The sequence below is a fragment of the Adiantum capillus-veneris genome, chromosome 12 (assembly GCF_014529385.1).
Source record: "Adiantum capillus-veneris isolate H3 chromosome 12, ASM1452938v2, whole genome shotgun sequence".
Lineage (NCBI taxonomy): Eukaryota > Viridiplantae > Streptophyta > Polypodiopsida > Polypodiales > Pteridaceae > Adiantum > Adiantum capillus-veneris.
The window spans coordinates 129,502,728-129,515,374 of NC_140942.1; the positions used below are offsets into that span (position 1 = coordinate 129,502,728).

The 12,647-nt window shown below is 41.7% G+C and overlaps 1 protein-coding gene across 1 annotated transcript; it reads right to left on the reverse strand.

The window, feature by feature from the left end:
• Nucleotides 1–8,808: 8,808 nt before the first annotated feature.
• LOC147446505 (uncharacterized) lies at nt 8,809–12,211 on the reverse strand. Its single transcript, XM_086525721.1, has 2 exons — nt 9,636–12,211; nt 8,809–9,545 (listed from the first exon to the last, which is right to left on the reverse strand). Exons 1-2 carry the CDS (start codon nt 11,601–11,603, stop codon nt 8,955–8,957), a joined length of 2,559 nt encoding a protein of 852 aa, XP_086381847.1. The 5' UTR covers nt 11,604–12,211; the 3' UTR covers nt 8,809–8,954.
• Nucleotides 12,212–12,647: the final 436 nt, after the last annotated feature.

Genomic DNA, 12,647 nt, shown 5'->3' on the forward strand with positions numbered 1-12,647 from the left:
TTTCATAATGAGTTGCTTAATTTTTTTAATTCGATGAGAAATTTAAAGCTATATACTTTTTATTTTCTCTATCTATGGCATGGAACACATTTGTTACTACCATAAACAATTTCCCATGGCTTGCAATACCCTAAACTTGAATAATGTCACTAGTAGATTGTTGTCAGAGGACATTAGACAAAGTTGTGTGGATCAAGGCGAGAAAACTGTATCCCTGTATCGAGAAAAGTTTGGAACGATTGTTTCATGGAAATTGCAATAAGTTCAAAGATCATAGAGATTTCCACTATTATCTTTACAAGAAGTAGAAAGAGGACAAGAATAAGAAACAATGCTACCATAACAAGAAAAAGGACAATGGTAAATTGAAATTTGAAGAGGTTAATGCAACCACTAGTGACCATGAAGAAATATTGTTTACCTTTGTTGGCTTTTGGAGCTTCATGAGCAGGCAACCCAAAAGAGAGAGAGAGAGAGAGAGAGAGAATAGAGATATATAGATAGAAGGTCAGCATTATTAAAAAAATCTTTGTTAACTCAAGTTTTTACAAAGCTCTCTAGAAGTCTCCACCTCTTGCATACTACGTGAAAACTCGACTTTCTTTGTGGCCTTAGTTATGCATGCTTTATGAGATGTATCCAATACAAAGTAGATAATGACTTGATTCCGCAACAATCCCTCCTATCAAGTGTGAGTTTTGTTTTGCCGCTCCCCTCATACACCAAAAAAGTATACAAGAAGAACGACCAGGACTATGCACCCAGAAACTGAAGGCAGATGCTTTTGTCACTAGTTTCCTATGGACTAGGAGAGGCCAGAATTATCTACACTCTTAGGGCCACGACTAATCCCTTAAGAGACCCATTTCAAGTGTGAGTCAAGTGTTATCCACTTTTTCTTTAGTAGCTTACACAACATGTGGGTAGATTGAAGGTTATTCGTATTTTAGAAGTTGTGATTTGTCTCCCCTTAGAGTGATGTATTTTCATTCTTGGATTATTCTTCTCTGAAGGCTTTACCAAATGTTAGAAGATTACACTATATGACTGATATTTTCATTCTTGAATTATCCTTCTATGCAGGCTTTACCAAATGTTAAAAGATTACAATGTGTTTAAAAACATTTATTTGTGTGTAATTATGTTGTGCGATGAAGGGGGGTCTTAGCTTATTATGGACCCAATGTCTATCCCTATGAGTGAATCTAAAAACTTTGTTTATGTGTAATTATGTTGTGAAGTCAAAGGGGGTTGTAGCTCATTATGGACCAAATTGAGAATGATTCACTATTATATATATGTATGTGGAAATTAGGGACTTAATTTTTTTAATAACAAATATCTAGCTTCATGTTTACGTGTTGATGCCAATTATACAATGCATGCAAAGAAAAATTCACCTTGATGATGATGAAACATACATCTACAAATATCATGAACGTATAAATATCTTCTATGTCTTGATCAATATTTTGGCTTCCAAAAAACAATTTGGTTTGAATATTTTGTGAATTTTGTGAGCTTTGAGGGTGACAATTCAAGGTTAATAAAACTATGTTATTGCAGTTTCTAATTGCAATAATGTTGAAATTAGAGTTGCACAGATGCACACACTGCTTAGAGAAGATAAAGAAGCTTAAGTCACACAACAAAAAAGAGTATATTGCTTAGTGCACAAAATAAAAGATAAGATAGCCCTAGATACAACCACATTCTCTCTTACATCAGCCCCTAAATCATCCTTTTCATCAGCAAACCAAGTTTTCATTTCATCAAATACAACATCTTTGCTCGCCTTGACTTTACTTGTGATAGGATTGTAACATTTATACCATTTTTTCTCAAGGGAATAGCCAATGAACACATATTTTCTTTCTTTGGGTCAAGCTTACGTCTCAGCTCTTCTAGCATATGCACAACATAGCAATACATCCAAACACTTTAAAATCTAACACATTTGATTTTTCACCACAAAACTTATCTTTCAATGTGATATCATGTACTGCGGTAGTCTAGGTCTTGTTTATAATTTAAAGACCTATAGCAATAGCTTCAACCCAATGACAATGAGGCATGTTGTTCTCATTCACCATAGCTCTAGCTACTTCTTCTACGTGTTTGTTCTTCCGCTCCCCAACACCGTTTTGTTGTGGAGTATAATTGCATGAAAGCTGTCTCTAAATTTCATGCTTTTTCAAAAAATTATTGAGCTCATTTGATAATTATTCTCCCCCTCTATCTGACCCCAAGCAGTTTACATGCTTGTATGGTCACCGATGAAGCTCACATAGTACTTTCATCCACCCATAGATGAAATTGTTGTCGGACCCCATACATCTTTGTGCACTAATTCCAATATATTCCTTCTTGCATGCTTTACAATGTTTTTCTCTGCTTCACAAATTCTCTACATTTTAGCGACGTTAAAAATTGGCAGACTTGTAACCATCTCTTTAGTTTGCATCATCTTCAGCCTTTGCAAATTTAAATGACCAATACGTTTGTGCCAAATCTCAATATTCAAAACAACTTGTATTGACCTTGTGCAAACATGATAGCAGTCACCTCAGGCACATTTACATCCAAAGTAAACCTTCTGCCCACTTTCTCTCCCTATGTAGCCAAAATTTCATTCTTCCTATGATCTTCCACGAAGAGACCATTTGAAATAAACCTCACCTGCAAACCCTGCTTGACTATCTACCCAATAGAAACCAAGTTCTTTGTAATGTTGGGTATCTGCAACACGTTAAACAAAAATACTTTACTTTGCCATCTATCCTAGGTAATGGTACATTTTTTGTATGCATAAAGGGATGTGCAATATCATCCCCAATCTCTACATAACCAAGGCTATGCAAAGTTTGAATTTCCTTGAACTACTCTCCATTTCCAGATTTGATGCTCCTAAATCAAATGCCAAATATTATCACCAAACTTTGCCACACTTGATAGACATAGCATTTAGCATATACTGCACCATAAATAGCTTCTCAAGAATCATCTACATTCTTGATCATGGTTGCATCATTATCTTATTCTCATGTTTGGATAGTCACATTCAAAGTGACTGTGTCTCCTACAACCCCATCATACAACATTTCCAAATTGAACAGTATTGTTGTGTTGCTTGGTATATCTCTTCTTTGACCACCTCCATGACCTGCACCATGTCCTCTTCATCTTCCTCTATTGTTAAAGAGGGCCTGTTCAGAATTATTTCTACCTTGCATAGACAACTCTTCCTCAAGTTCCTTCTTTTTCCACAATAATAAAGGACACTAAATCAATAAATGCGGGAATATTCTCTTAAAGATGGATACCAGTTTTAATATATTTATATTGAGGACGTAAATCTTGCATACATACTTCCACCTTATCATCGTCATCAAAACTGTAACATCAATTGATGCAAGGGACTTTATCTTCAGCAAATAGTCATTGATGGTAGACATTTTTTTTATTCTACACTATATTCAGCTCACTCTTCAAGTGCAGCTTTCTTGCTTTTGTGTTGGTCACATCCAACAACAGTAAGGTGTCCCAAGCCTCCTTAGGCGTCTAAGAATCTTGTATGTGCCCAATCATAGTATCTTGCACACTCACAGAAAGCCAATACATGACCTTCCGAGCTTCTTGTCTATAATCTCTGAATTTCTTTATATGCACGGCAATTGCATCTTACTCTGGTAATGTTGGTGTTTTATCATTATCTCCATCAATGTATTCTCGATAACATTTACCCATAAGGAAACTGGTCATTCTGAACTTCCAAGCATAGAAGTTGTTCTTGTCCAGCTTTTTGCTAGCAATCTGGTTAAATCCATCATTGTTGAAATACATGTTTTCAATACTTCACTGCTCTATAAGCAGCTTTCAAAAAATAGTCAATTTCCACATGTAACCACAATATGCACACATACACTTATTTCATAATATTGAAAATATTTTTGAAAACTAGAGCAAACTGGAGTTTTTTGCACCTCTAAATAGTAGATCTCCCAGAAGTTTGAAACTCGGCATTCTTACATGCGAAGGCACTTTAACTCCACAAACAGGACAGAAACGTATCCGAAATGAAATTTTGGTTGCACAAGTGTAGTCCAAAGGACACCCACAAACCTAAAATGCACAATCTCTAGAAAGAAACACCTCAATTGGAGATCGTTTGGTGATGGCTCTTGGAATCTCGAGACCACTTCTTTTAGTACTCTTGGTTGCTTCTCCAAGTTCCTCAGACACAACTAAGCTCTGATACCATATTAAGAGGTAAAGAAAGAGAGCTTGAGCTCTTGTAAGCAACACATGTAGAGATGGAGGCAAAACCTTCTTCTTCTTCTTCACTAACTCAAGATAAGAAATCTGCAATGCATAAAGAGAAAATATGATATATTAGGAAACTAGTACAACAGTCTAGTGTAAACCGCTAGTGTGTGAGCTAGATGGATTAGTGTGCCATCACTCCGGTAGGTAGAGCAAGTCCATATAGAGTCTAGCTAGAGTACCACTGGTAAAGATATGTGTATCCACCGAGGCACGTCACTGATGATGGTTGTCGGTGATAGGTCATTTAGAAGTAATACATGTTGATCTTGACATCTCAACATTTTTTTCCACCAAGTTTTTCTCCTTTGGTCATCTAGGTTTTAGATCATAGTGTAGAACACTATCCTCATGTACATTATCATTTTTGGCTAGGCATCTGCATTGTACAAAGATAATAAGAAGGTTTAGTACACATGCTTAATGGTATATGAACTAGAGTGAGCATGAATGCATTTGAGCTATGATTTACCAAGTGCAGATTCGGGGCTTCAAGGCCAGTAGAGGTCTTCCATTAAGAGAGAGTTAGAAATAGTTAGACTACTATAGGGTCCTACTCACAATCCTACATTACATGATAATGTTAAACTCAAGGTCCCTCCAAAGTTGAGCAACAAATGTAAACAAAGTCATCAGGCAAAATGTATGGTCACAAATGAGCTAGAGTGGAATACAAATAAGAAGGGATCAAAATTTCATGAGAACTTATCCATGGGCTTGAAAAGGGACTAGGAACACCACTCGGAGTGTTCTTGAGAGAGGAGAAATGTTTCCATTGATTGCGTCCATTATCAATCAAGTATCTAGAAAGTGATTTTACTAGGACTTTGATTAGCCAATTTCAATAAAACTAGGTGATGAGGCATAAAGAAACATAGATAAAACTAGCTCACTAGTTGGAATTATGATGTCATATTTGAGCTTAAACTACAAAACTGTGAAGTGACACCTCAACAATAATCAAAAGCATGTAAAACTTTACCACTCAACTCCAAATGATAGGGGTAATCATCTCATGTTATCAATGTTTGGACATCCAAATTCCTATGAATCATAATCCATGGTATCAAGAGGAATTCCCATGTGTTCCTACTGTCCTAGACAAGTACTAGGCTAAGTTTGCATAAAAAATCAAAGCCAATAATTTGGCTTGCGGAGGATTCAATTCTACACAACATTGCCGAATACATCCATGTATCTTACAACAACTTTTTAAGCCGGATAGCCACCTACACTTCTCAAGGAGACATTTCAACAACGTCCATCCCCGGGCACAAGAATCAGAAGGGGGGATGTTACAAGTTATGATGGTAACTCCATAGAGCAAAACATTGTAAGGATAACATTTTTTTGACATAAAATGTAGCGAATTGGAGCAAGGATGCAAAGATGGCTAGCACATGGGAGTAATTAAAGTTATTGGCTAAGGTGGTCATTAGAATCGGCATTTGATTGTAAAATCTCATTATATTGTAACAAACCACTCGGACTCAATAAGAGTTTGAGATTGTAACAGATTCACAAATGATAAACTTAGGTGAGTAATTGAAAGGTAAATGAGTTATTACTAAGCCTAGATAACCTTAGGATTTTAATCTTTTGATGGCCGAAGTATAAAAATCACTTTTAACTCATTTTAGAGGTTGTCATTTAATCAAGAAACACTTTGTAGACAGTGAGCTTGTGTTAAGAACTCTGTTGCGTTTATTATGTCCGTGTTGCAAATCTGAGTAATCTCCTAGCACTACTTGTGTTGGTTGCTAACGGATCCACAAGAAGTTTTGGACAAATTCTCACAATAATTCCCACATTGTGACTTACCTCAACATCATGAGCTTTTGTGAGGTAGGCACAACATACCTAGCTAGGTATGATTTAGGGTAGGGGACCGCGGGCCAGTGGGGGGGCCGGTGGTCCCCTGCCCCCAATCGTATTGGCATATCTAGCTAAGTACGAATAGAAGCAGGGGATTGCCGACCCGGTGGGGGGGCAAGGGTCCCCTGCCCTTAATCGTACCTAGCTAGGTATGTCGTGCCTACCTCACAAAAGCTCATGATGTTATGCATTGTATGAAAAACACTGAAAAAGACTCTATTTTCCTACATGAGAAAATTTCTAAATTTTCTCGTGGGAGTCGCCTACAACCTAAATATGTTATTTGAGTGGTTCGGCAATTGAAGTTTTATTCACAAATTTTGTTTGGAGAAGGATTAGAGGAGTATCGCTAAGCTGTTAAAGACCTTACTTTTGAGCACCCTAGAAACGATGCATCACAATTTTGTGCATGCCTAAATTGATGTTTTATTAGGTCAAGTAGGTAGTCTAAGGCTCTTCTTTTGTCTTGTTGCGTTCTTCGATCGTTTTCTCATTGAAACATTCGATCTAGTTCGCATGTGTGTAGTCAGGATTTTTCGCTTGTTAGTTTTGTTTTTTATTTTTTGTCTGTTAGGTCATTAGTCATTGTGGATAGGCCATTCCATTGTGCATGGCGTACTAACGTAGTCTCCAAGCCCCAATAGGGTTGACTCTTTACTCGTTAGTCATTGTGGATAGGCCATTCCATTGTGCCTAGTGTACTAGCGTAGTCTCCAAGCCCCAATAGGATTGATTCTTTCTGTATTGAGATTGTTGCGTTATGCACAGATCGCTATGTTGCATGGTGATTCGTTAGCATCTTATCAGCTTGAAGTATTGTCCCACCATTGACAATCTTGGAGATCTTCTCACCAAGCATCTATCTCGACCTCAACTTGATTATCTTCTTCATCGATGTGGAGTTGCACCAACCATCTTATGCTAAAGAGGAAGTGTTGGAGATATGTCATCACCATATGGTGGCATCCCAAGTTGCATAGCATAGTTATATGGTCATATTGGCTCTTCCTATGCATTTTAGTCCTTTCTAGGCTTATGGCCCTATTGTTGTTCAATTGTCCCATTTTTGGGCCATTCCCACTTTCGTCGGTCTCTAGGTCATTTATCGTAGTATCCATGTGCATTGTGCCCCTAGCCTCTCATTCTCATTTATCCAAGTAAAGCATTCTCTAATTATTGAGTTATTGTTCTTGGGTTATTATCTCTCATCTCTCTGCTTTCTGTGTCTCATGGTCCACACCTCATTCCGTCACACCTCATTCCATCGTGGCATTCAAAGCACTCGCAGGACGATCTTGCTTCATTCCTTCAAGAGGGGGGTGATGTGAAGATGTTCCCTTTTTTGCAAAAAGATCTCAATGTGGAATAGTTTTATATTGATGGGGTTGTTTCTTGGAAGTTCCCTTGTGTGAACAATTACTAGATTCATACCACAATTTGCCTCCACTTAAACGTTGCTCAGCAGACTCAATACTGTAAAGTTTTATGCCTTGGTCTATATATAAGAGAGAGAGAGAGAGAGAGAGAGAGAGAGAGAGAGGCGGCCGAAGACAGCCGGCCCTCATCACTATATCATACGGGCATGGTCAAATGGGGTCAATGGTGGAGCAGGAAAAGGCAATGCGCATCAATTATGGACCGTCAGATTTGAAGTTGCCCCGAATTTACCAATTTGCCCCGAATTTACTAATCGGCCCACATTTACAATATGACATACTCGAATCGCCTACATATTTCAATGCACGCATGAGGACGTAGTGGTTAGTGCACATGGCTCGTGGTGGGGAGGTCGGAAGTTCGAGACATGGGGTGCAGATCGACCCGAATTTACTTTTCTTTCCGAATTTACCAAACGCCCCGAATTTACCAAATACGCATCCGACAGCCCAGATCACCTCAGCCGTCGATCCCATTTGAGCATGCCCGTGCGAGATGGTGTGGAGGACCGCCCGCCACACTAGTTGAAGCTAAAAAAATGTAATTTATGTAAAACAATTAATCACATCATTGAGCAATGTCCCAAGCTAAAAGCAAACGGACTCCTAAGAAAGCAACAGAAAGGAAGTCCTGGCTTTTGGATAGATAGGCTTTGCAATTCTGATAAGCTTGCCATTGTTGCTCTAGAAACCTCTGCACGTCAAAAGATTTCATCAATAGATTGAGGTGCTTGAGGAAAGTAGTATCAAAAGAGGGTGAGGGCTCCAGATCGGCCTACTGCCTTCCGTGTGTGTGAGGAATCACAAATCGTTGTCTTGTATATGCCACCAGTTCTTTAGTTCTAGACTAGTTTGGACACTAAAGGAGGGTGGGAAGCTCTCATGGCCAAAGGCCCAATGCTTCCATTTTGAAGCATCATTCTAAAGCACTTCAGATTGGTATGGCAAGACATGCCATCTTCATGCACGATCCAATTCATAGCCTTACCAAAAAGGCCATGAATAACTCTATACAACACTGAAATATAGGTACAAAATCACCAAACCTTTCCATTCTCTTAAGACAGGTTGAGAGATTTCATGGCCTTAAGGAGCATTCTTGTGTATGAGTGTGTGTGTGTGTGTGTGTGTGTGTGTGTTTGAGAGAGAGAGAGAGAGAGAGAGAGAGAGAGTGTTAACTTATCAAGGAGAAGGCAGTATTTGCAACATTGATGTGTCCTACTGACTTTGCCTCAATAGACAATCAAAACAACAAGAAGTACAAGGTGCCAAGATCTTCTCCAAAATCCCCACAACAGGTGAAAGCTGCAAGGAAAGAACTCAGGTGGGAGGCATAAAGGCAACTTCTTGCAGCAGTAGCTCCACGTAGAAGAGCTGGACCATGCTGACCACAGCGATTGGAATGACACACGCCGTGCTACCCATGAGAAAGCTCCTCAGCTTGGAAGCCTTCCCCCTTTGGTGGATTCTCATTTGCGGGGGTCTTCCATACAGCTCATCCATCTCTGCCGCAGGATCGACCACCATCGATGACCTCGCTGTATCTAATACCTCTATCTCAAAGTTCTCCTCTGTCTCTGATGCCTCATCTTTGCAGCTTTCTAGAACTTCCTCTTCTGCCTCCTCAAATTCGTCCAAATCCTCCCTATTCCACCTTTTGGCCTCCGCCGGCCTCCGCTTGCAAGCTCCATCTCCAGAAGCACCAACAACTACGTCGGAGCTTAGACCAGTGATGCTGCTAGCCACCAGTTGTGCACACTTCCTATTGCTATCTGATGGCAGTTCCGAAACAGGAGCGTCCGCAATGGGATTGTTGCGCACACTCCACTCTTCGTGATCACTAGAGGTTTCTGCTGCCTCTTGGTCCTCTTTGCCTTCAAAATTGTCCTTGATATTGTGTTGAGAGGAAGCCTGTGATGATAAAGAAAAAGATTGAGTAGTGTGCAATTAAGCAAGCATCGAATACATGGCTAGTGTAAAGAATCTAGTCCTTCTTCATACCGCAACGCTAGCACATACTACTTCTTCGTAGTCATAAACGCGCTGTTCATGCCTTTCACTTTCAACATGAGCAGAGGCATCACCTTGCCTTTCATCCCCTTCACTCCCTTGCATCTGCTGATCCCTGCTTTCTTCCTTTCCATTTACATTCTCCTCTTCCTCTTCCTCAGCCTCTCGTTCAAAAGAATCTTGCATCTGCTGATCCCTGCTTTCTTCCTTTCCATTTACATTCTCCTCTTCCTCTTCCTCAGCCTCTCGTATCTCCAAAAGCCGGCTAGAAATGGCTTGGAGATCCTCCATAGCCTGCATGCGCTGTTGCGTAAAATTTTGTGTGATCCGGCTCTTTGGAAGCTGATTGATGAAGTCAGTATCAGATGAAGCCTTGCTCATCTTTAGTGGTTTACTTGCCTGTATACTGCTCAAAGTATCCTCCTCTCGAGTAGCATTCTCTTCTGCACTAGCAGCAAAAATTGAAGACCTCTCACAAGACGAAACCAACTCCGCATGGGAGTCCAGCACCATCACATGCCTTGTGACGGACGAGGGTGTCGACACCGCACTTTGGCTATGGCCGCTCTTCACGGCTTGCCCTCCCAAGTCAGTATGCACCACACTTGAAAGGGGGAGTGGCGGCACTGCCACTTTGTGGCTTTGCTTTAGTGGAGAGCTAGGTGGCGTCGCCAACCCTATTGCTGTATCATGAATGTGGTGCACAATCTTTCGGCAAGATACATTCTCCTTGGTGTCGAAGAAATACGCACAGAAATAGTCCGACTCATCAGTGGTCGCTCTGCCTGGCGATTGGTCAGACAGAGGAGTTTGGCTACCCTGCTGCTTGGTAGATGGAGAATTCACCGCAAGCTCGGTCAGTGTCCGTGGGGAGACGAAAAGAGCATGCGATCGCTGCGACCTTGGCGAGGAAAGAGGCCCTCTGAACAGATCTTCAATGTTGCCAAGCGAATCGAGGCTGTGCCGAAGTGGTGAACTTGGTTCTGTATGAGAATGTGCTGTCGAAAGGTCCTCCAGCAGCTTCTGTTTGATGTCCCTTCGCGCTGCAAGGACATCTGCTGCGCGTAGGGCGCTCATTGCTGCCTTGCGAACATGCGGCATCTTGTCCAAGCGGCATTTGGCTAGATTCTGTAGTGACAATCCGAGATGTGAAACTAGCGTAGTTTGTTCTGCCACCTTGAACAAGGACTCCATAAGCTGTATGGCAGCAAGCCGAAGCTGCCATGAGGCAGATGAACAAAGCAGAATCTCTTGATTAAGAAGGCGCAATAGTGGGATGCTAAATTGAGCAAGTGCGCTTGCATTCACTGATGCAAGGGCCCGCAAGAGGTTAAGATGAGGCACAGTTTGAGCTGACTTGGACGAAAGCGCCATGGCAGACTTTAGAGAGAGCTTTGAAACAAGGGACACGGTTGCAAATTTCCATGTGTCCGACTCGACAAGAGCGTTTAAACAGGCTGCGGAGCCTGCAGATAAAAGCTCAACCTTGTGGGGGAGGAGCGCGATGAGAGGCAAGCACAGGCGTTTAAGGACAAGCTCAGCAGAGGAGGGTGAAGAGGCTACAGAGTGTTTTCCAATAGCAGCAACAGCCTTCGCACAATCCGATTGAAGGGCAGGACACGACGCACTGGCAAGGAGGGTGTGGGCCAAGATCTGGAGAAGGCGGGGGATGTAAGGCGAAAGGCGATCACCATGAGCACGGGCTAGATCAGAAATTATGGCTGCGGCATGGCGGCGCCCCTCTGCCGAATCCTCGAGCTGGTGCATGAATCGTGACAAAGCAGGTCCATGAAGGTGCTCCTCGACAACAGCACGGAGAGAACCAAGAGCGGCTCGCCGGCTCTCTGCATCTTTGCCAAGCTTGGCAAGATCCTGCTTCACAACTGGGCTTGGGTACCTTCTTCCATCCAAAGGGGCAACTGCTATGCTCTCTGTAGCCATTACCATGATGGTGGGCATGTATGTATCAACCCTAAGTCATCTGCAACAAAGTGGACGCTTCTGGTAGAGCAAAACCCTATGTTGCGCTACGCATTTTGGCTATTATTGATTACCATGCTCCTCCGATGCCATCGTTCCTCTGTCTACTAGGGAGAGCGCGCTCTCTTCATTTTGTTTCCTAGCCTCTTCTCCACCAGGGCCTGCATCATCCTTGCTCTCGTCAGATCGTAAGAGACGCCAACTTTCAATAAGCTCACAAATTAACTTCCATTTCACTTGAATGGAATTTCCATCCCATCTTCATTTCTTTCCGGAATCCGGACCCAAAATTTTGATCCAGCGCTGATAAGAATTGCACCTCATAAATACACATGTCAATCTGATAAATTCGTCATGTAAATGAAACTTCTTTCACATGTGCGAGCGCGAAGAGATGGTTGAGAGCGGTAATCGACAGAGCCATCCAGAGTGAAGGCAGAGTCGTGGCCTGCGCCGAGGAGAGGAAGCTCTGTAAGTGACGCAGGAACCATGGCTGGACTCCCATCCACCACCTCCAAAGGTTAAAATGATTGAAGACAGAAGTGAAGAGTGTCATCGCCATCTTTCCTGCTTATCTTAGCCTCATAAGATCTTAACTTCCTCGAGCGAGTATGTTAGCGGCGGGGAAAATATCCGAAATGGAGCTAGCCGTGCCGATGGATGTAGGCGGTGGCTCAGTCTTGAGACCGATGCCTGATACGGAAATGTCAAGCCCCAACTCACCAAAGGCTTCAACCATGAAAGAGGACAAAACTATCCCGACTGAAAAAGTTCCCTCTGAGGAAACAAGAGAGAAAATGGGCTCAGCGCAAGGGTTCAAATTCGAGGTAAAAACCCTCAAAGACGGGGTTCCTTAGGGTCCCATCTGTGCGAATGTAAAGAAAGTGTCAAGTGCATCTGCTACTCGTAGGCTAGGTATTTCGTTTGCTAGCATACTCGAGGGGCTTAACTCTAAGGATTATGTGAAGGAGATATCAAAAACCTGCAAAATACAAAAGCTAGACTTCAACAAGAGCTCATGGA

What these genes read in the sequence shown, in the direction of transcription:
- LOC147446505 (XM_086525721.1), bottom strand. Translation starts at nt 11,603, where the DNA reads ATGCCCACCATCATGGTAATGGCTACAGAGAGCATAGCAGTTGCCCCT. An exon ending in TAGTATGTGCTAGCGTTGCG is followed by an intron (nt 9,546 to 9,635) that starts GTATGAAGAAGG and finishes TTATCATCACAG; the next exon opens with GCTTCCTCTCAACACAATAT.